This window comes from Cynoglossus semilaevis, chromosome 12, assembly GCF_000523025.1.
Source record: "Cynoglossus semilaevis isolate Cse_v1.0 chromosome 12, Cse_v1.0, whole genome shotgun sequence".
NCBI lineage: Eukaryota > Metazoa > Chordata > Actinopteri > Pleuronectiformes > Cynoglossidae > Cynoglossus > Cynoglossus semilaevis.
Genome location: NC_024318.1, coordinates 4780270 through 4803936, shown reverse-complemented (window position 1 = coordinate 4803936; position 23667 = coordinate 4780270). Strand labels below are relative to the sequence as shown.

The 23667-nt window shown below is 41.1% G+C and overlaps 1 protein-coding gene across 4 annotated transcripts in view; it reads left to right on the top strand.

The window, feature by feature from the left end:
• Positions 1 to 23667, top strand: part of ccser2a (coiled-coil serine-rich protein 2a) — a 39980-nt gene that overhangs the window by 12871 nt on the left and 3442 nt on the right. Inside the window, exons 4-11 of one of the 4 annotated variants that reach the window (XM_025060727.1) lie at positions 7975 to 8068; positions 10666 to 10771; positions 10864 to 11032; positions 11922 to 11987; positions 12439 to 12549; positions 15643 to 15777; positions 21008 to 21092; positions 23571 to 23610. In XM_025060727.1, the coding sequence (XP_024916495.1) occupies positions 7975 to 8068; positions 10666 to 10771; positions 10864 to 11032; positions 11922 to 11987; positions 12439 to 12549; positions 15643 to 15777; positions 21008 to 21092; positions 23571 to 23610 (806 nt within the window). The remainder of the gene's footprint in view (positions 1 to 7974; positions 8069 to 10665; positions 10772 to 10863; positions 11033 to 11921; positions 11988 to 12438; positions 12550 to 15642; positions 15778 to 21007; positions 21093 to 23570; positions 23611 to 23667) is intronic. The other 3 variants (XM_008321617.3, XM_025060725.1, XM_025060726.1) reach the window with 3 other exon arrangements.

Below are 23667 nucleotides of genomic sequence, written 5' to 3'. Positions count from 1 at the left end.
TATATATAGTCAGTAAAAAAAAAAGCTCTTCCAAAATTCACCCCCAAACATTTCTCTTTGCCTAATTAAAATATCCAATGCAATTGTTTATCAGACATTCCCTGTGATTCTTGCAGTGAGATTTACATCACATTCCAGATTCCTCCTGTTGCTTTTCCTGGCAGAATTATCATTTTTCACATCTGGATTTAATGGTATCTGTGTCTGTAAAGAATTAAAAATGGTGAATGTTGATTCCAGAGTTCAGATTTAGAAACTTAGTCTTTCTAAATTAGAATCTTATTAAAATAACCTGAGTCAGATGACAGGGAGATACCTGTTATAGTAGAGGTTTATAATTTATTTTAATGTCATAAAAATTGAAACCCTTTTGCCCTAACACTGCTTTGTTAATTAGTGACAGTAATGAAATACTAAGAAAGAAAAGGAATTAAAGCTCTTGATCTGCAGCCAGCTCTCAGAAAGAGTTTTTTCTCACTCTCACAAATGTGGGTTAATGTAGATGTTCTGCTTTTCTGCTGTGGTTCTGTGTGTTCCTGTACCACGGCACCTGATCTCAGGAGAGAGGATTAGAGGTGATATAATGAGCCTTGTTCTACATGTACATACCATGTGATATTGACGTACAATGGCCGATGCAAGCTGCAGTGTGATGCGTTAATCGTATTAAAATGCTTCAGTCAATCAGTCAGACTGAAATGTAAAAAATTATCAGCGTGTGTGTGTGTGTGAGAGACAGAGAGAGTTTATTTTTACATCTGCTGCTGTGACTACTGTATTTGTTCAGACAGTAAGTTGAGTTTGTTGTTTTTCCTTTTTATCAGTTTGGCGTTATGGCCACAAGGGGGCAGCGCATACACTTGTGAAAACTGAACATTGCAAACTGGCAATGCACCAGGACACGGAATTTTACCTGCACGTTATAAAGTAGAATGAAGCCAAAAACTAACTAATGCTACGTATATGTACACACTGTACACACACACGGGTGTGTTCAGCCTGTGGAAGGGTTTATGTGTGTGTGTGTGTGTGTGTTTGTGTCTGATTTGGAGTTTGTTATTGTACCATTTTATGATCCCTGTAATTCAGAGAGATGTCAAACTACTTCCTCAGATATTATTTTTGGCCGTCCTCTCAGTTTCACGTTGTCCATGGTTAAATCAGTTTGTTACTGGTTTAGGTTTAATCTGCTGTGAGTGGGACTAAAGACTCACATTGGTTTCAGTTTCAGCAGATTAAAATAAAACTCAACAGTTCCCTGAACCTGTATTTAAAAAGAAAAAAAAAAATCCCATGACCTTCAAGTCCCGTGAAGAGTCCCACCACAGTTATCTCACATGAGACTGTGTCGCTCCTGTCAGCCATCTGTCACGGAGGAAACGGATGCTTCGGTCCAAGTGTTGACACTGAGCTCGAGTGGAAGCCAAACAATGTCAGGAGGAAAGGTTAAAGTCTGAAGAGGAGGACGGAGAGTTTGATCGCTGACGTTTGAAGATCCGCTCTATTGGGAATCTGCCTCGGCGATATTTAACTGAGCCGTACGATTAGAGGAAATGGGCCCACTTACTGTAATTGGATGCGTCCAACCCTCTTGGCCCCGCCCACTTTCTCCTCCTCAGTGTCCATCTGTTTGCTCTGCCTCACTCTTTTCCTCGAGCGAATCCTTTCTTATAGTGAGGAGATGAAACCACATATATAATCCAGTCACAAAGCACTTGTGACTGGATTATATTAGTGTGACCAGGATGAAACAGAATTTTCAGGTTTTCATCCACGCACACATGATCTGTGATTGGTTAATGTGCATCTCCTTGTTCTTTGCTGAATGTATGGTAGACACAGTTGTTTTCTGCAGGAGACTGCTCTTCTGCTGCTTTCACGGGAGAATAAAACCTTCTGTCTTGAATGGCATGATGAGGGGAAAAAAACCGACACCAAATCTAACCTTAGTATATCAGAAAAAACAAATGATTCAGTAATGGCACACGGAGAGAAGAAAAGACAACAAAGAAAGAACCTCTGTGGAGAAAATATATTGTCTTGTACTGGATAATAGAATGACTTTGATCTTCAGGTCTGTGTGTGTGTGTGTTCATTCCACGCTGCAGTTGCGCTGTCGGTCCACTTGGGGGCACTGTGCATCCTTGTAACGGCACAGAGATTGCGCGTGCGCCCGTGTTGTGCGTGTGCCAGTAATTTCTGGCAGCACGAAGCTGTGTCTGCATTCATACGCCTCTGTGTTGGACTTAAGCTGAGGACTAGCTCTGCTTCCCATACGTTCCCATGATGCACCACTGCAGCACGGCTGTAGAGAACTGGCCTGGTGAGACGGAATGGTTCTTCTCATGGTGGTTGTTTACCGTAACGCAGCCATTCAAGTGCAGTTCAGGAGGACGGGCATCAGCTAATTATCCAAACTCTTTAAGTATAAGCACTTGAGATCAATTGATCTGCCCAGTAACTCATGAGCAACAACACAGAGCAGAGGGCGTCTATAAAAAGGCGGAGACACCGACAAGAAACACACGCAGTGTTTAACATTTGCTTTAAATGTCAGAAGAAGAAAATGAGAAAAATCACATCTGTTCTGGTACTAACATATTGTCGCCGTCTTCATATATGTGTGTTTATGTGTGTGTGTGTGTAAATATACCTAGTTCACACACACACTCACACACACACAAACATTACGTTTACATTAATTATCTGCTTCGCTCCGCACAGTTTCCAACGTTACGTTCAAGAAACTGGACCAGAGTATTCCCGCCTCTGTCTTCATACCGTCTTCTGATTGGCTCTTATCCTCATTATCCAACTCATTATCCAAGTTTTTCGTCTAAGAAAAGAAGATCGATGATGAAAATTACACGTCGCCGACATTAGCAGTGCACTTACTTCCACTATTATTATTCTATATTATTATAATAATAATTATTATATATAATATTATAATAATATTATACTATTATTCCACTGTTAGTCCACTAACTTCTCCCCTCACCCTAAGAGAATAATCTTATTGTGAACATGAGATGATGAAAATTACACGTCGCCGACATTAGCAGAGCGTCCACTAACTTCTCCCCTTCACCGTCAGAGAATAATCTTATTGTGAACATGAAGTAAATACGACAGAGATGACAGTGTTGCTGTGTTTGTGATAAATGTCAACAACATGAAAAAAAAACAAAGTTCAACCAGGTGTTTCACATTAGCTGATGAGAGAACTAGCTGCTACATCCCTGTGCTAAATAAATGAACCTACGAGTTAACACCTGTTAAGAACTGGAGCGTTGTCGTTGTTGTGGCTTTTCTTTTTTTTTTTTTACTTAATAAGAAGGTTTTTTCCTACCCATATACAGAAAATCCTGTGACATGAGTGAGAAGTAAATACTCACAGCATTTGATGAACTGTCATTAGATCAACGTTAAAAAAAAAGTCTCTTTTAAAATTGAATTTCAATTGTTAAATAATCAAACAATCTTCACTTTCAAGAATAGGAATAAAAAAATTTTTTTTTTCTTTTCTTCCCCTGATAATACCTTTGTTCTTTCCACAAGTTTGTTTAAGATTCTTTTTCTCAGTTTTAAATGACTGGTTTTGTGGATAAAAAACCAAAATGTTTTTCTCTTTGACCATCATTACAGTAATCTGGCCTTATCCTCTCTCTCTTTGTTTTTCTCCTCTCCTAGTTTGTCATTTTGCCTCTTTTTTGAAGCGTGATTTATTTTTTGTCTCTACTTTTGCTCTTTTGTGTAGCCGGGTGGAGACGGGTCAGTTCATTAGCGTCGGAGCAAGCGCGCCGCTTAAGCCCTTTTGTCTTCGGAGCGTTCAGGTGTTTATGGAACATGTTGCCAAAGAGCGGTGTGGTGATGTGGCATTAATCAGGCCGGGAGTTCACCTGCTTTTTATTTGTCTTGATTTTTATTGACTCCGACAGCCCTTCAAGCTGAACAAAGCTTGGTTGAGTCACTGACGCCCTCCGTGCTGTCCTCCATCAGCTCATAGTCTTGTGCATAATTTCCCACCACTGTAATGACAGTGGTCTGAGTCACCCTCCAAATTACAGCCTACACTCCAGTTTTTACATCGCAGTCATGACCTGCTTTATTATTGCTCGTTACTGCGCTGCCTGGTGAAAACACTCGCTCACCCCTTCGCAAATTGAAAATGTTAAATAGGTGTCTTTTTTTTTTACCTGATAAGAAAACAAAGCTGACGTAGACGAGAAAATGTTTTATGGACGACCAAGACTTGGTGCAGTTATTCTCAACCGCTGCACCACTGGTCTGGCAAAATGATCCAATCTCACTTAATTGGTGTGAAAAATAGATACATTTTCCTCCACTAGGTGGCAGCAGATAGCTATAAAAAATTGCAAAAGAGAGAGACTCTGCTGTCGAAAAGATCTTTATGTGTGTTTTTCTTCAATTCCTGTGAGTGTAGTAGTGTTGTGTTCAACTAAACCGGCCCAGGTTTCACACTGAGTAAAAAAAAAAGGGAGTTAATTGAAACTAGAGATTTAAATAATTAATTTCATCTACATTTTGTCACATTTTTGCCACAGCCCCAAAAAGTTGGGAAGAACGGACTTAGTGTGTGAACAGGACAACTTCTAATTTAAACTAATCCAAACTAATCTTCTCTTAATGTTATTTTTTTCCGACCATTAGTTCAAATTTAGCAGCAGTAAATACAGATTTAAAGTGCAAAAATAACAGCAGCAGCCACGACAAATGTAGTCAACAAATTTAACAGTGCTAACAATAGGTCGTAGTACAAACGTGGTTAGCAGCACTAACAACAGTGTTAAGTACAACCGTAGCAGCACTAACAACAGTCTTTAGTCGAGTGTCGTGGCACGAGCAGCAGTTTTTGGAGCGAATGCAGCCGCAGTGACAACAGTGAAGCCAAAATGTTGAGCCAAACTGAATTATCTGTTTTTATGGCACTAATGTAGAGCGTAAATAAATAAACAGCACAGTCTGTTGTGAGTGTGTGTGTGTGAACAGTGCAGACATTCTGCAAATACAAATGTGAAGCGTGAACATTCAGATCTTTCTTTCTGTTTTTTTTTTTAAATGAACATCCAGCATCCCAGCAAAAATAAATAAGAGGTGTAAACCTGAGGGGGGGAACATTTCCGCTGATTTGATGCTCATCCCTTCGGTTTGCCTCTGCAGCTGCTATCACTCATTAGACAATTAATTAAACATTTACAACCTCGTCGCTGCCTCTATTATTGTTCCTGTGCATAATAGGAACAAGGTCCTGGAAGGGATAGAGCCGTAGCTGGATATCCTTTTTACTCCTGTCAGATGTAGTAAAGAAAGTAATGACTTATAAAATATATGAAGCGTAACATTGGTATAATCTGGGATCAGTGGTGCGTTCACTGCCCTCTATTTTATTTCTCCAAGTTTCACACCGGGGGGCTACATTTGGCAAACGCAGGGTTTGTATTTATCTTAATTTCCCTGATCAATAATTGCTTTTAGTTTGCCAGATCCCCAGACCTGTGGGGGGAGAGCGGGTGAAGGGGAGGAGGAGGGGGAGGGGGCTTTAGACCACTGAGAATTACAGTTTAAGTTTTCATTTGAGAAGGAAAAGGAAATAGAAAAATACAGACTATTTCACCAAGTTTACAGATTTTCTCCACCCAGAGCTCTGTGACTGAGTCTACAATATTCATGAGTGAAATTCCACCTACAGTCAGTGTCTGCCTGACACACACACACACACACACACACACAAACACACAACGATTCCTTTGAACTTGTAAGTAAAGTTTAAGTTTTGACTCTTTGAAGGTTTACGATGGAACAGAAATCAAACCGACTTCTTCGGCCTCACTGTCTGCCTTCAGTAACTTGAAGGTTGAACGGACGTTATTACGACGCGACGGCGTTCTGTGACCAACGTCCGCGACAAATTTGAAACCTTTATTACTGTCACTGAAAAGAAACCTGGTTTTAAAGATGTTTTTTTTTTTTTCATTAATCTGTCCTTTAAAAAAAACAAAGTTTAATTTTCACATCGAAATCAAACTGCAGTGAGACGACGAACTAAAGAGAATATTTTAGTAGTAAAAAAGACAAAAAAACTCAAGACACAAAGTGTCCTTTTTTCATTTACAATTTAACAAATGTACACATTATACCGTACTTATAAGTATTTTTAACCTTCAATTAACTTATGATACTTGTGATTATGGTACGAGTTAGGCTTCGTTTGAACTCCTGAGGGTTTAGCTCTGCTTTAGTTTTTGTTTGAATTTAAAACAGAAGGGCAAAGACTCAGGACAGAACAAGAATGTAAGAGAGGAACAAGTACAGTCGTTCTCACAACATCACCCTGACACTTTCTTTTGTTGAAGTTGGTGCGTGTTTGAAGTCGTGTGACAGAAGCCAAAGCCGGAGCTGCTTCCTTTGACTTCTGCGCTGCTCATTTACAGTCAAACCACTGAAACCTCGAGTGGAGCACAGATCCCAAAAAGATACTCTCAGAGAAAGTAATGGGCCGCGTCGGGATTTGTGGAATCAGCTGTAATTTTCACCGAGCAAATGTGTCGTTCACACTCGGGTTGTCGAGGGTAGAGGTCAAAGTCCGACCTTTCGCCACGAATGTTGAATGTTTTCATCAGTATTTAATCTCATTATCCTTGTCTGTAAAATATTTGCAGCAAGAATAAAAAAATTATAACATTTTGGAAAAAAAGAATTCCCTATCTATAGAACTCTGGATGGTGACCTTTGACCCCAGGTTACAACATGCTCCTCTGTCTGGTCTAAGGACTGTAATCCAGTAGGATTAGGTCAATTAAAAAAAGAGAGTTTTATCTTGGTTTAGAAAGTTTCAGATTTTCACGGGTTGAAAAATCCGACCCAGTCGAAGGCGTGATGATAAAACTGGTGGAAAAAAAGATGTCGGCGGTTTTAGTAACACAAGGTCGACCTATCGGGGGGCGGAGAAGGAGGATGCACTTACTCTCTTGATCCTGACGCCAAGAATGTGTGAGTGTAACACTCAACATTTCTGTGGAGAGAGAGAGAGAGAGAGAGAGAGCCTCACCTTCAGTAAAAGAACGGCGTGGTCTCGTGTTGTTTCTTCTTCTTCTTCTGCGCAGAGAACCTTTCATCCAGAGAGGCTGAGGTGAAAGGAGAGACGAGTTTTTTATTTTTTTTATTTCATCCTGATCTCTTCAAACAGCAGAGGTTTCTGTCTCAATGCTAATTTGAATATCACACACAGTGTGTTTTTTTTTTCTTTCTGAATATTATACCTTCCTTCCTTAAGATAAAACTGTGCTCATTCATGAGGCACAGATGAGGTTTTTTTTCCACCACTTAATAGGTTTGATTTATTTATTTAAAATCCAGTCATTCCAGTTTATTGAAGCACAGAATTAGGCAGAAATATAAATAAAAGCTTTGAAATATTGACCAATAATTTTTGCTGTGTCCTCACTTTGAACATTTCTGTCATGTTTTCTGAAGTTGTTAAATGAGTTTTTTTTATTTACGCATTTCATTTAAACATATACAAGTCACAGTTTTTTTTCCTTAACCTTTTCCTGGGAAAAAAAAAGCCATCATTAAAACTGCTCTTAGTTGTAGAAATTCAAACATTAATACTTTTTAGAAAAAACCTCATGAAAACTCATGGAGATAAATAAGAAAAAAAGTCCAAATTAAATTTAATATATTGAATTAATTATGTGCTGAAAAAGTTCACATTATGACGTAGACATTTGGATTTAGAATGACAGGAAAAAGTCGGCGTCATGTCGTGTTTTTTACTTAATTGTGAATTTTTTTTTTATTTTTTATTAGACAAACGTTCAACACAACAGCCTTAATTAACTGATGATGATGATGTGTGTCTTGTGTGTCTCAGTGTTTCACTCTGTTACATGTGTCTCGTGTGTGTCTCAGTGTTTCACTCTGTTACCTCTGATGTCCGTCTGACCTCAGGATATCATCAACAACCTGGAACCTCGAGCAGCGGGAGAGCTGGACGACGACGACCTCATGTTGGATGCAGACCTGCTGGAGGACGATTTCTACGGTGAACGCACACTCACTCACACACAAACACACACACAGAGGCAGGAAACTCTGTCTAATCCCAGTTATCCCACACAGAATTTACATTTGTCAGGGAGGTCATTCACCGGTCATGGCGATTAATGCGGCTTCCTCCACTGGAGATTGTCTATTAATTTTGTATAAGTCGACACCTCCGGCAAAATTGCTATGTTCATAATTGTAAATGAATGCATTAGCGAGGTTTAAGCCTGCCTTTGTCAGCAGAATTCCTCCACAGTGTTGCGTTAATCAGGCCCCCCCTGAGGGTAGGGGAGTGGGATTTGTCTCTGCTGTATCAGTTAAAATCTCAGGGATGAACAACAGTGTTGTGCCGCTCTGAGGATGGAGAGTCACTAAATCACCGGCTGTAAACGACGCGGTGAAGTTCCACCTCTGCTGAGGTTCTCCGTGTTAACGCGAACACAGTCTCAGCAGGAGATCACAGTTTACATCGCTGCTGATTGTGACGGTGACGGTGTCGTCGCTGCTGCACCCTCATTACCTCAGTCAGCAATCACACATCGTTCTATTTTTACACAACACAAAGCAAAGCTGTGACTTCGCAGCGTCGTCCGTTCAGGTTGTCAAGGGGGGGCGGGGTGAAAACTTCATGTAATGTCTCTATAAATTCACCTGTGTTAGTGTCTGAAGTTTATGGGCAGCTGGAGGAGAAAACCTTGAGACCCCACTGTAGAGGCCGGAGAGGAGGACTTTGTCTCCAACACTGGGTCAGAACCCGTCTCCCCCTGCTGGTTGTTACCTGTTTTGTCTAAGCAGCTGGTTTTAACTCAGCCCAACTGAGCCAAGGAAGGCTGTGTACCCTGGCTGTGGTTCTGTTGGCAGCAGTATGTTTTGGAGAAAGAAAAAGAAAAAAAACGACCAAATACTTTAGTCTGGTTTCTACGGTTTGGTTCTTTTTTGTTTTATTAGAGAGAAAAGATCAAAGATGGAGGATAAAGACTTTTTCCTTATTTTTAATTTTCTTGAAGGTTTCACAGGAAGTTGTTTTATTTCCAGGGTGGGGGTCAGAGTGAGGGGGCTGGAGTTTGAATGGAAGTGTAACCTGTTCCTGCTCTGTTTTTGGAAAGGGATATTTATAGTCGGTGCTGTCACGGCTCCAGCCTGTGTCTCTGGCAGGAGTGTGTGAAGTCTGTGAAGTCCAGTTAGTCCACTCCCCTAAGGCTGGACCGGAGGTGTAAGATGTGACATGGAGACTAACCCCCCCTCCCCTCGAAGACACCCCAAGTCTCACAGCAAAACAAAGAAGAGAAAGAGAGTGCGAGTCTTTTCTGTCCTGGTGCAGTGTTTTCATCCAGCTGCCATGTCCCCTGACAGGAGAGAGGCCCCAGTTTCCCTCCCTTCCCTCCCGTCCCTCCCTGAGAGAGAGGGTGACTACCAAAACTTGGATGAAAACCTCAGCTACTCTCCCACCACAGCTCCAGTTCCCAGGGAGTTCCCAGAAAAACAAGGCTGTCAACAAACAGAACTAAGCAATGTGTGTGTGTGAGAGAGAGAGAGAGAGTCTGAGTTGATTCCTCTCTGGCTGCTTGAACTGCTAAACAGCTGACTGGACAACAAGTCGTTTCTTTTCCACTTTCCGTCTCCCACATTGAGGAATTTTTTCGTCTCTGCTCGGAATATTCTTGCCTGTCGTCTTCCCTCAGAGAGGACGTCTTCACTGAGCTGAAATGGAGTTGTTTTTGCGTGTGGCACAGACCGCCTGCTGCCGTGCTGTGACACCGGGGGTGAAGTATTTTTACCCACTTCTCCAGAGTTCTTTAAAGCCAGTACTCTTTCAGTACAACTTTGTTTGTTTTTGGCTCTTTCAGTACAACTTTGTTTGTTTTGTTTTTTTCGGCTTCAAAATCACCGGCGTGTGGAAAATCAACTTTAGGATTTCAGTCATTTCCTGTGTTTGTGCTGGTTTGGAGTAAATGGTGGAGACGAGAGTGTAGTGATGTCAGAATATCAGAGTTTCACCCTCAGCATTTTAAAATTTAAATTTTTATCAGTAGTGTTTAAAAAACATTTATTGAACCCAGCTCCTGCAGAGAATCCCAGACAGATGGCGCTGTAAAACAAAACAAGGCAAAAAGTACAACAGACACATTTTTATACATTTGAAGCCTAACTTTGGCCATTGTTTTTATAATGTGTGTTTTTTGTTCCAGACAGATGGCGCTGTGAAACAGGCAGAAACAACAAAAAGTACAACACAACACATTTTTAAACATTTGAAGCCTAACTTTGGGCATTGTTTTTATAATGTGTGTTTTTTGTTACATTTGAAGCCAAACTTTGGGCATTGTTTTTATGTGTGTTTTTGTTTATTTAGTTTTTCTTCTTTGCATGTTTTCAGTGAATATAGAAATGATTTGAATGAGATTTTGGCTGAAACTTTTATGAAAACTGACATCCATGAACTTTCCTTCGCGTCAACATTAAACATAGTACAATGTGAAAAGAGAAAACACAGACAGGGGGCAGCATCCCTACAGATGGACAGACATTCTAGTTTTTTAACATGACTGTTGTATTTTTTCAGCTTTTATAATTTTTGGTTTGTTTTCTGTACAGATCTAGACAGCATGTCGTACAGTGAACGCTCAGAGAGGTCTGGACGTCAGGGACAGAGACGTAAACACCAGCGCTGGGGCGGATCGGATCGATTTCACAACGACAGGTTGAACAGTTAAACAGTTGAAAGGGTTAAACTCGCTGACGTCTCGCTGCTCTGTTTCATCCTGTGATTTCCGTCTTCCGTCGTCTTCACAGGGCCCAGGTCTTCCAACAGTACGATGGACTCAAACCTTCCTGTTCCAGGGCCGGTGAAGGCCGACAGTTGGGCCACACAGCGGTGCTGGACGAGCTCACGCTGGAACACATGACTCAGGACTGTAACTCCCTGAAGAACGAGCTGCTGAGGCTGAAGACGCTGCTGCAGGTTTGAGCCTCATTAGCACAAAAACACACGCGTTCACAGTTCAGTCAGTGCAGAGCTGTTGCATCACATTACGATTATGTCAACTTCACGTAAAAATGAATTTGTTTTGAGCTGCTTTTTCATCATTACTGCAGACTCAGAGATGCGAGGTTCTCTTATAACAGGTGATGATAAAACCGCGGCGAGAGACAGACCTCGGATCTTTTCACTATTCACACAAGGTCGAAACTGTCGAAATGTTGAAAACGCTGGGATTCAAATCTAAATATTTCATGGTTCTCTTCTTCTTCTGATGATCTGTACATTCAGGCTCCGCAAAGAACTGCAACAAAAAAAATGTTGAACAGATGTTACAACCTAAAAAAGATAAACCTCTCTCCGTACAGACAGTGAGTTATGAAGTCAGATAAATGAGACGGTATATCTGGGGAAGTATTTGCTCGTTCTCTGGGCGGAAAGATAAGAAAATGGGCTCAATATAAAAAAAGAAAATGTTGTGATGTGCAGTATCCTCTGCAGTGTGATTAATGGAGAGTCAATTCACAGATACATTAGTTCACAGAAATAACCTGACAGTCAACTTGTTGCATTAGTGAGATTTTATTTTTTTTCTTATTACAGTTTGAATAGATGTTTTTTTGCTCCTTTATGACCTGAAAGAAATAACTCTCTTACTCGGTTTCTTTTTTTAATTTAACTCACAGTGTTGATTTTTTTTTTTTTTTTTTACACCTAATGCTGTGGTAACAGTGTCAAATTCATATTAATAAACCAAGACAAACTGCAAAACTGCTACTGTATAATGTTATACAGTGTTAATACAAATATGTATTTTAATGATAAACATTGACTTCTACATAGTGTAAATTATGTTGTTTTGTTTTTCCAGCTGGACGAGTCGGACTCTAAAGTCGATGATTCTGAAGAAACGGAAGATAAAAAACCAGCCTCACAGGTAAACAACAACAACAACAAACAAACAAACATCTCTCTACTCCACTGATCATGACTAGAAAAACATTTCTAGCTCATTATTTCAGAGGCCAGTGTTGTGATGACATCCAGGGCGTAGTAAAACCACATATCTCAAACTCAAGGCCCGCGGCCCAAATGTGGCCTGCCTTATGGTGCCAAATGTTGTGTCAGCACTAGACTGTTCAACGTTCAAATGTTCAAATGTTTCCACAGCTTAGACTGAGTCTTCAGCCCGTTGAGTGACTGAGTTTGACACAAAAAACAATGATTTTGTTTGGTTATTTTCTGGAAAGTAATTAAGATCGAGGGAGAATTTTCATGGTCAGATTATTGTAAAAACAAAAAAACTTTAGCTCCAACATAAGACTGTAACAAACAAAATGATTGTGTCCACGCTGCTGAGTGACGAGACTGTAACTGTACGTGTTCAGACGGAGGAGCTGATGAAGGAGGTGCAGGTTCTCAAGGAGGAGCTGAGTGGTCGAGATGAAACCATCGCTCGACTCACGCTGCAGTGTCAACAGCTGCAGCAACAACAGTCGGTGAGTGGCTGTGGAAGTAAAAGCTCTGAAGTGGGGACTTTCAAATGTGTACTGCAGTACAAATGTAGAAACTTGAAGGACTATGTTTACTGGTATTTGTAGACAAGAATCTTTTTTTTTTGAAGAGTGAGAATGATTATTATTATGTTTCAGAGTTTAATAGGATGATGTTCATTGGTTCCCAGGAGAGAACTTATAAAGAATACTTATGGAGTATCCAGAACAAGTACCAGTTCTGGATACTGGATACCGAGTTCCTTCCAGAGTCTAAAAACCTTCAGACCAGGGATCAGGGATCCACCACAAATGTCTTTAGCAGATTTTCCTTGTAATCCTAATCTCGGTTCCCAAACTAATCCAGTTAAATCTGGTAGAATGTTCTCACGCTGACATTTTACACCGAATGTCAGTTTCTTAAGTGAATATTTCCGTTTTAATTCCACTCTTAGTTTTTCGGAGTCTGTGTGCTGTTTCCAGAAAGGCTCTGTAAACCTCGGCCGCGGTGACATTGTCATCGTGAGCTCAAGCAAAAAGGCAAAGACTGGCTTCATTTTCCTGATCAGACGTTTGAAAAATAAAATACATCAATCCTTAAAAATTCTGAGACGGTAAAACAGACGCTCGGAAAACGACTGCACCGACGGTGACTTCTGTCGTCACAGGATTCAGACGTTCCACACAGAACCGTGGATGTCAGAGGTGATGGGAGAATCTGAAGGTTATATTGGTGCAGGACTGTCTCTCTCTCTCTCTCTCTCTCTGTGTCTTTGTCTCTCTCTCTCTTTATTTCTTTCCCTTTTTCTTTTTCTCTTTGTAGCCCGGCGTCACTGGCACCACTTCCTGTTGACAAATCTGAGATAGTTCAGCGTAGCTAAGCACAACCGCTGCCTTCGATTATCTTTTCTTTACACCAGTTTCGGCTTTATCAGATCTCACTGAGGGAGAACATGAAAAAGGAAAGAAAAACAGAGGAGGAGAGGAGAAATTAGCCTTAATAAGTCTGCGCTTTGTGGCCCAGTGAAGTGAGAAGAGAGACACCCATACAGCGTACGGAGGGGCATATTTTATAACCAGCTCTGGATGAACTGGGTTCTCTTCACTTTTAAGTGGCTCCATCTCCGCTCTAACATTCATTTACGTCTGCTCCGACTTCCTTGTTATCCAAACAAGCCTCCGTCTGCCCGACATTATTCAAATCTCTGTCATTCCCCTGAAATACCAAAGTGTCAATGCTGAGGCTGTTCACCGTTCTCTTCCCACAGCACGAAATCACTCCAATTATAATTAGCTCCCACCCACAGCACGCTGTTCACATCAGCGTGATGTTGCTGCCCCCTCACCTTCCACCGGCAAAGATCCACACAAAGAGGCATCTCCTCGCATCTGTGCCAGAGTCTAATGAGAGCAGAGAGTGGAAATATACAGATGGTTCTGGGGGAAACAAGAGGAGGATGATCAGAGACCAAACAGTGAGACTTTAGTCTGGTGCTGACTCGGTGCCCCAGCACCTGTGGTTGGGGTTAGGAGGGGAAGAAACAATCCCTGTTGTGTTTTCATGACGTCGTTGCCTCTGCAGCACAGACTGGAAACAGAAACCACTGCGTTTGGACCAGACTGGATTCATTTACTTTAATTTTGACAATATATTCGATCACACTGCAAGAGCAAAACAGAAGAAAAAAAACACAGCAGGAAATAAAACAACTAACAAGTCGCCATCACAGCATCAGAGAACATTTTCTGTTTTGTCTCAGATCTCAGGGTGTGAATTTGCGAAAATCTGGCAATACGATATACTGCGATACTATAGGCACTACGATATATTGAGTTTTCATCATCATAGTCTGAGACTCTGTTCCATCTGAACATCAGTTCCTAACACTGGAACAGAGGGATCTACATTTGGAATCACTAGAGAAGAAAGAAAAGAAAAAGAACAAGAACCAACACCAGGAATATTGGACTGGGAATTGGTCAAATAAAAATGTGCAAAAAGTTGTTGAAAAAATATTGAAATAAAAATCCAAAACGTTGCCAAAAGATGATAAAAGATATGCAGATATACAGCAAAAAGCCATCCCCATCTGAGAAACACTTCTGTTCCAGCTGGAGCTGTCCTTAAAGTCTGAAGGAGGAAGAGTGAGAAGCTAACAGTTTGTCCTTGACGTCGAAACAGTCATTTTTCTGTCGGTACAAATAATCAGTAATGAAGAAAATTCATAGTGAGACGAGAAAAGAAAACGCTGGGAGACGGAGGAACGGGATTGACTGAATTGAACATAATGGAGTAATGAAAAAAACAATAGTGGTAGAGTGTGTGTGTGTGTGTGTGTGTGTGAGGGGAGGAGAGAGGAGGGAGTCAATATAGAAACACTGTGTGTTTGAGAGAGTGAGCGAGGGCTGAGAGTGAAAAATGAAATAACAGGAGAGAGAGAGAGAGAAACGGAGCGATCACAGATGGAAGGCAGATTCTGTCGTACTTGACAAAATGAAGTTTCGGAAGGCAGATTCTTCTGTCGTACTTGACAAAATGAAGTTTTGGATTCTGCTCTCACTGCTGCAGATGCAGCTCAGTCATTATTTTCTCTCTGTTTGGGCTGAAAAACAAACTGTTTCAAACGTGGATTTAATAAATTCGTCATAGTTTTCTTTTACTGAGCTTCATCTTTTTCAATCGAAGCAAATCAAAGCAAAGAAATATAAATAAAATAAGCATGTAATCATATATGTTTATGTGAATATATGCGCGCATATGTGTACATATATATATATACGTATAATACATTGTAATTTCTCAATGAGACCAGCTGTATGAATAGAGGTTAAATATGAAAAATGTGTGTCTGTATATATGTGTATATATTAATATGTGTGGTTTTATTTATTTTTTGGTTTTGAATTTGGGATAAACAAAGTTGAATCTCTCTTTTCTAACCCAGCTGTCTGACAGCAGGTCACATTACAGTCACCAACGAGTCATTGTTAGTTAAAGTGAAACAGAGCGACAGCCGCGACAACGCTCTGACTTCAGGGCACATTTGTGTTGAAGAATCCTACTGATCAGCACCTACATGTCCCTCCCTGTCCTGACAGGCTGCTGCGACTCACCATGTCAGGTGCCAGTGCCACCAACAGAGGGCCCCCTCTTTACTCCGACCCAGCGACAGGCGGATGCAGCGTCACTACGACAAGGCCACCCAGACGTACTGGAGACCACACAGTCACGCCGTGAGTCACTGAGCTAACATCTTTGATAACTGCTCCCCCGTGTGGAGGCGTGCGCTCCTTCAACCTGCGTTTGGTAGAACATTTGTTTTTTTAATAAACACCCAGCCGTAAAAAGTTAATAATCCAGCAGCCATCGAGACGCTGCGCCCCTGCAGCGGTGCACATCGCAATTTCACACCGGTCACATTAGGATACACCAACCATGTGCCCACGTGCAATATGTTGCTGAGTCACAGCACTTACTGTAATTCAGTCAGCGACTCATTTATCTCCAGCCTCTCTCCAGCTGGCATGTCTGAACCGTTAGATGACTGCACCCTCTCTGTGGCATGCAGTTTATTAGGTTGTTAGCGGGCTTGTCACTCCGCCTCACTCACTCCACCAAGACTCTCTCTTTTGAGGCGGAGACGTGAGGATGCACTTAATGTTTGAGTCGCAGAGGCAGAGGAGACGGTGCGGTCGTAGGACGGTAGGATTGGAGCGAAGATATATGAGAGAGAGAGAGAGAAGACGGAGAGAGAGAGGTGAATGATTGACAGACGGGGGGGGGGGGGGGGGGTTGTGGGTTCGGTGTGATGCCACCATGGCATGCTGCGTGGCTGCCAAGTATTGATTCAATAGCAGGAGTGCCACAGGCAGGGAGCCTAGTAAACACTCACCTAATTGACCTGCCTTTAACAGATACACACACATATAAATATATAAAAATATATATTTATATGTGTGTGAGAGAGAGAGATATCTCTCATAGAAAAAAAAAAAACATAAAATATGCAGTTTTCGTAAGTTTCCTGGAGTTCAAAATAAAAGATCAACAACATTTTTTATTTATTTAAGTGACCTTTGACCTTTTTTTATTAAGAGCAGTATATTTACAAATATTACATTATGAAATGTATTAGATGTATAAGTGTCGGTGATCGTCACCACACCGTGGTTCACAAAACTGTGCTTCACAAACCATTAGTGGGGGAATTGGGTCGAACAAAACGAAAACGCTGCAGCCGCGTTCACAAAACAAAAGGCACTGGGTCGTGTCTAGACATGTAGTCCAGTATTCTAGACTAATAATCCAGACTAATGATGTAGCCTAGTGAACTAATGAAGTCTTGTCTAATCTAAACCAGAAGAAAAGGTTCAACAGGTCTTCAGTATCTGTTGAAGTACTTGTGTGTATTTATTATTCCTTGGTATTTACACATCTGTTATTAAATATAATTGTGTTGACCTCTGACCCCTGATAGACTTATTTAGCTCTAATTTGAGTCTGATTCCGTATAAAGAGACCGCGGAGGGAAAATATTGATGTTTAAAATAAAAAACAAAACAGAAATCTGAACGACTACAGCGGGCCAACTAAACCACAGGCTCCTGTGGTTTAGCTGTTGCTATGGAAACTTTGAAGCAGACCTAGCTGTGTTGGTGTCTGTAGTGAAAACATTTATCTGTGACCTGGAGAATGTGCTGTAAAATAACATAGTAAAACACACACACACACAAAAAAAAAAACCCACAGCGAGACTCCCATTTCCTCCGATTGATTCTGGTTCTTCGTTCGTTCGTCCTCGTCCTCGTCTTCTCTGCGGACGTCTTTAATCTGTCGTCACACTGTGACCGGTGTTGTTTGGTTCTGTGGAGTAAAAATAACCAAACAAACATCATAGTGGCATTTAGCTTCTCAGAGCACGGTGTTCATCTTAAAGGTGAGGCGAGAGTATTTTTGTTTTGTTTTTTTGTGCTTTTCTTTTTGACAAGATAACAGGAAAAGAGATCAGCGAGTCAACAAATAACAGAGAGAAGAGGAGGCTTATTACTGCGTCTGTCTGTCCTCCTGCTATCAGAGCTCTCTCCTCTCTCACTGACATGTGAAACACCACCAGCTCACACCGTCCTCTGCGCCTAATGCTTCACTTTCTCCCCTTGAACATTCTCTCTGCTCCTCCAGTCCAGCTTCCTGTCTCCAGAACCACAGAATTACCCTTTTATCTTGTTGTTTATTTCATATATTTGGCCATAGAGATGTTTACTAAAATATTCTGAATGTCAAATTTGAAATGAAAGGAAAGGAAAGGAAAAAAAAACCTGGCTGGCAAACAAGCCCAAGGTACATTACTGCCACCTACAGGGCTGGAGTGTGTCTATCAGGGTGTCACAGGAATTAGGGAACTGATAAAGGAGCTCAGGTTTGAATGGTCTGTAATTAATTAATGAACAATTCACCAGGTTATAACAATTAGTTCCACCTGAGGTTCTTTAGAAACTCAGTTCTATGAACTGCTGATTTCAAAATTACAGCATGGCAGCGTTTGATTCCTGAAAACCTGGGGCTCAAAAACAGAATCTGTTTCAGTCTGACAGCTTTGGGTTTTAGTGTCAACACACACACACACACCTTCTCTTCTCTTCTCCCGTTCTCTAAAATATACACAGTTTTTGGTCCATAATTGCTGTGCGACACTTTAAGTGCTCCTGTGTCAGCGCGGCTCCTGTGTCAGCGCGGCTCCTGTGTCAGAGCGGCTCCTGTCCTCTAACACACCTTCAGCCCTCGGCTGAAAGTATCAGTGCAGAATCATTTCAGAGTCACGGGTCAGGAGCCGTAATCCTTTCATAGCTTTTAAGCTTTTTTTTTTTTTTTTTTTTTTAATCGCTGATATGAGGTTTCGTTACCTGCGCCCCCTCCGGGATGAAACGTACAACACGGTCTTTAATTGAGTGCTGCCAACTTGAACATTGACTTCTGCGAAATCTCATTGGACTCTGAAGTCAGATTAAGAGTTTAGGAGAAGTGACACTTGTGGATGAATGTTTGAGGCCAGTGAGGAGTGGAATTTACGGCGTTGACCGCATTGAAATTCTGCATACATTCCCGTGACTAATAAAATAGATTACTAATATGAGCTGCAATGCTGCCATCTGGTGGCTTTCACTTTCACATGCAGCTGTTTTTCCCCCGAAATTATTTTTAGGGCACACATCATTTGGCGAAACCCAGGCATTGCATTATCGGCTTTTCATTATCGGAGGGAAAAAACGATACAAATTCTTGCGGATATGTCATAATTATGATAGTATCGGGCTGATAATATCGGTCGTCCGATATTATTGGACATTCCCTAAAAATTACCATTGATAACGTCTGGCGAAGCTTTTCTTCAGTAGGAAATATATAAAAAACAAACCCTGTGTCATGAGCAGCAGACGTCAGTTTGTCTCACACGTACACAGGCTCATATATAATGTGTGTGTGTGTGTGTGTGTCCTGACATGGACATGTGTGTGAAGTGCGCGCCGATCATTAAGTTGGACAGACTGAAGAGCCGGGAGTCGACCTTGTTAATAACCCAGATAAACAAACAGGCAGACGAGCAGCAGCAGCACTGAGACAAAAGCAACACAATAGGCAGTGTTTCATCAGTGGGAGACAGAGAGGGAAATTAGAGCTCCCCTCCCACTCCCTCTCTGCATTTCAAATATCCTCCTCTTAATCTCTGCTCCTCTTCTCATACCTTTTTATCGGCTCCGCTCTCTCGTGTTTTGTCTCTGGCTTCAACAATATCTCTCCCTCCGTACTTTTGTCTCGCTCATTTCGTTTCTCTAACTTTCCATCCCTGCTCATGCTGGCAATTAGATTGATTCACTCGGAGAGAGAGAGAGCGAGAGTGAGGGAGAGAGAGAGAGAGGGAAATAGAACGAGGAGGAGGAAGAAGAGGAGGAGGAAGAGTGAGAGTGATCAGTGTTAATCCGTAGGTTGGAAGAATGTCTTTTTTTTCTGCCTTTTTACTGACAAACCCTCATCTCAGCTATTTTTGCATCAACGTGCACGCGCAGAAACGCAGACGTTTCCTGTACATCTTTCTGTAGAAAAATCCCATGGTACAATGTGGTGAAGTGCAGTCTAAATATGTACAATTATTTTTTTAAATTATTTTTAAATTTAGTGGGTGTGGTTTATATTCAAGTGTGCTCAATATGTTCCTTATAGAACAGCTGTAATCTGTATTTTAATCTGGGGTAATCTGACCAGCCTAATCCCTGTGGACCACTCACCAGTTACCAGGTGATTGATACCCTCAACCACTAACATAATCCACTCAGTGCTCGTTCAAACCACCTCGTTAATCAGTCACCTGGCTTCTGGAGCTGTCCATGGTGCTGATTTGATTTGACCTTTGCTTCAGTTGCCGCCTTTATTTCTGACTTTGTTAGAGTCTGTGCTAAAATGACTGTAGTCTTGATGAGGTTGTGAATGGTTCTTCAACCGAGTGTTCAGTCTGAGAGTGGAGCTAAAATTAGGACATGAAATGATACAGTGGGAGGAGGGGGGGGGGCTGGCTGCACTCGCCGCCTGTAATGACCCTACTTTGTTATTGTTCTCTTGTAATTAATTTTACTTTGTATTCTGAGCCTAATGTTATTGTAAGAAAAAGTTTAAATTGATGAGAAAGGAAGGATGGAAGAGGTTGAAAATACATTTTTGAAGAAAATTGATATGTAACAGAGAGACTGGTATGAGACGGATCTCTTGTCTCTCTGGCGTTGTGGAGCTCTGACGACGTGAGGAAAACTTTCAAGTGTTGACAGACGAAGGCTTTAATAAAGCTGCCAGACTCTGTCAGGATCATCCTACAAGACACCCAGTGGTTCTCATCACTGAAGGTTTTCCTCACCGCAAATGAAGCCTCCACGGGTGGGGGCTTGTGCCGAGACCCCCCACCGATGCAGTTGTTGATGTGGGAGGAATCGAGATGGACGAGAGCAGTCCAGGGGAAACTCATTCCTCTTCCCGCCTGCTGTCTCGGCGGCCGGCTGTGTAATAGAGTGAGCTGAAGCAGCTGGGAGGTTCCTCCTTCCCTTCCTTCCTTTCTTTTTTCTTTTCTTTTTTGCCTATTTCTTCTCTGTTGCCACCGACCTCTGATGGATGCACTGCGTCTCCTTCCTTTGACAGAGTTAAATCTTAAAGTTGTGTTAAGTGTGTACTATCAGCAGAATGTAGTCCCTGAGTCCTGACCACTGCACAGAATCACAGATATTTTAGACGTGTGATATTTCTGTTTGTTTTTCTGTCTGCATTTGTCAGTGTTTATTATCAGAATGTCTCATTAACATCGTCAGGGACTTGGGCCTGGGAGCGTCCTCCTCCTACATGATCTGGCTTCTCCTCTCTCTGTGTCTCCTGGTGCGTCATGCCTTTTGTCCTTTGTGTTTTCATTTTTTTCTTCTCTCTGCGTAGGGTGCGCTGCCCACCCCTCTGCTGTCCCCGTGGCAGGCGCAGCACCAGAACTTTAGCCGTACCAGCATGCCCCAGCGCAGACAGAGTGAGTCACTAACATTCTTTGCAGCCTCTGCTCTGACTTTGCATAACACAACATTTTATGTGTCTGTAAATAACCTGCAACTCTTTGTTTGTTTGTTTTTATTTTTTTTTTCCTCACTTAAACTTCTGAACTGAAAGAAAATCTTTATTCCAGCGATTTGAGCTACTGACTAATGTAGTGTTCCTCAAATGGAGGGTTGTGATTCAACTTTGAGTCACAGGAATTAAATCTTCTCCGTCAGAGGTCATTATTTAATTATTACTATTTTAAAAAGTGACCTTTAAAACAGTGAGACGTTCATATTTCAATTTAGATAAATATTTATTTGGATTTTTCTTTTCATTAAATTTGATTTCTTTATTAAAAAAAGTTTGCAACCAAGGACCCAGTTGAACCCTGGTTCCTGGTTATTTAAGAAGTTTGACAGATTGTCAAGAATTAGAGTTGTTTACTTGTTTTGTTAATACATAAAATTATAAAATACACTTTTTTTTCTCTAATGCTAACTCCTCAAACTTGCAATTCCAGTTCAGTGATTTGTCTTTGTCAATTGTAACACAAACGGCTTCAATCTGTGATCATTTTGACAGCGGTTTAAACAAAAACAAAAATCCACTGTGCTCCAAAGGCAACCTCTTCCACTCCCAGCTTGATCCTGCCACACGGTGTCTGTATTATGCTGCACTGCTGATTATGTGAGGAGGAAGCAGGACTGGTGGATAGAGAATTACCGTGTGAGGGAGCGGAGAGAGAAGGGATAAATGGAGAAACAAACAGGATCTCACGCTGCTCCCTTCTCATCTGCCCCGCTAGGATTAGGCTTTATATCTACGATGAAGGTGAAGGAAACTGCGGCACAGCTGTTTGCTTCTTCTTTATTTTACACTCAGGTTATCTCAATGTCAAGTGAAAAGAGTGTAAAAAAACCCCAAAACACTCTTCTTTCAAAAAACTAAATCCCTTCCAAGAAAGGAAGGTCATGACGGAAACGTGCTTTTGTTTTGATCTCTGACCTTTAGGTACAAGAGCAAAGAAAATTATTATTTTTTACAACATAAAAAAAAGCCCTCAATAATTTATATCTGTAAAACTACACAAAGGTTTAGACAATGTCAGATTTACCAATTGGTCAAATTCTCTTGACTGTATTTAAAAACTTTAAAAACAAGGATTGTTTTGTTTTTTTTAATCAAGTGAACACGACCGTGTTCACCGTTGTCTTGATTTGAACTTGAAACTTCCACTTGATCTGTCCGACACTCGGTGTTCACCGTTGTCTTGATTTGAACTTGAGACACTCTGTCAGATTAAAATAAGCTACATAAACTTTTAATAAACTTTTATTCCCGCCACAGTCCAACAGGAGGCACCGCAGGGCTTATAGTTTTGAATTAGAAGTCGGTGGACAGCTCCTGGTGCTGAAATAAAAACCCAGTGTGTGTCGTTTACAACCTGATGTCACGAAGGTCCTGAAACAACTCAACGGTGTTAAGTTTGAGAATTAAAAAAAAAAAAAAAACATCATTCACTAACACTATAAAAAATACACTTCAGCCACAGGTTTAGGACTTTAGGAAGTATTTAATGTGAACAGTGTCGCTTTGAATCATTGGTCAACAGTGCGACCCTCTCCTGTGTCTTTATGGCACTTCCTCAAAACATGACCTCTGGGTCATTTACTGTAGAATTTACTTTTTACTTTCACTCGTTCTGTGTCCTTGTCACCATGTAAACGACCGCCATCGCTTAGAATTTTGGTTTTAAAATCCTCTCACTTTTGAGGGCCATTCACATTCAGTATCAGTTAACATTCTTGTTTTTTTTTTTTTTGAATATTTGACCAAAGATTTTGAGGCTTTCAACCATCAAACCACTTCCTGGAGCTCCTTTTAAAATCCACACCTTTTCCCATATGTTGGTTTTAACATTATGCATACGAGTGTAAAATAAGGGGTGTGTACAAACTGTGTTGACAAAAACATACTCTCTGTGAGTTACTGTGAAAGTTTTCTCCTCCAGTAGAACATAGGTCTAATTAAGGAGAGGAAAATCTGCACAGTGGGAGGAAGAGAGTGGGTTGAAAGAGATAAACAAACCAAGACAAGGTTGGCAGGAATATTAATACACACACACACACACACACTCATATATATTCATATATAGTGTTTAATATTATCTCTGTGTGTAAGGTCTATAATAGTAATAATAAAACTATAAGACGTTGTTTGTAAACGGAGGAATACATTGGACATAGACGTGTGCGTTTATCTACGCTCACGTTATTTTTCTGCTAATTTTCAGCCGTTTCTCCAAAGCACGTTTTGCATTAAATGTTGGGATTTTAATATTCCTCACCCCGACGAGTGTCTCTGCCTCTCGTCGTCTTCTCCTCGTCTTCTAATCTTTCTCTCTCACCCACTAATCTCCTCTTCTCCTTCTCCTACATTTCTGCCTCCTTGAATTAATGCCACTGCTAAGGAGTGGAGCACCTAGTGCAGTACTTCACTGACTCAGCGTGGTACAGTAATCTTTTACATTTTTAACACGATGTCCGACATGATGCCCCCCCCCCATC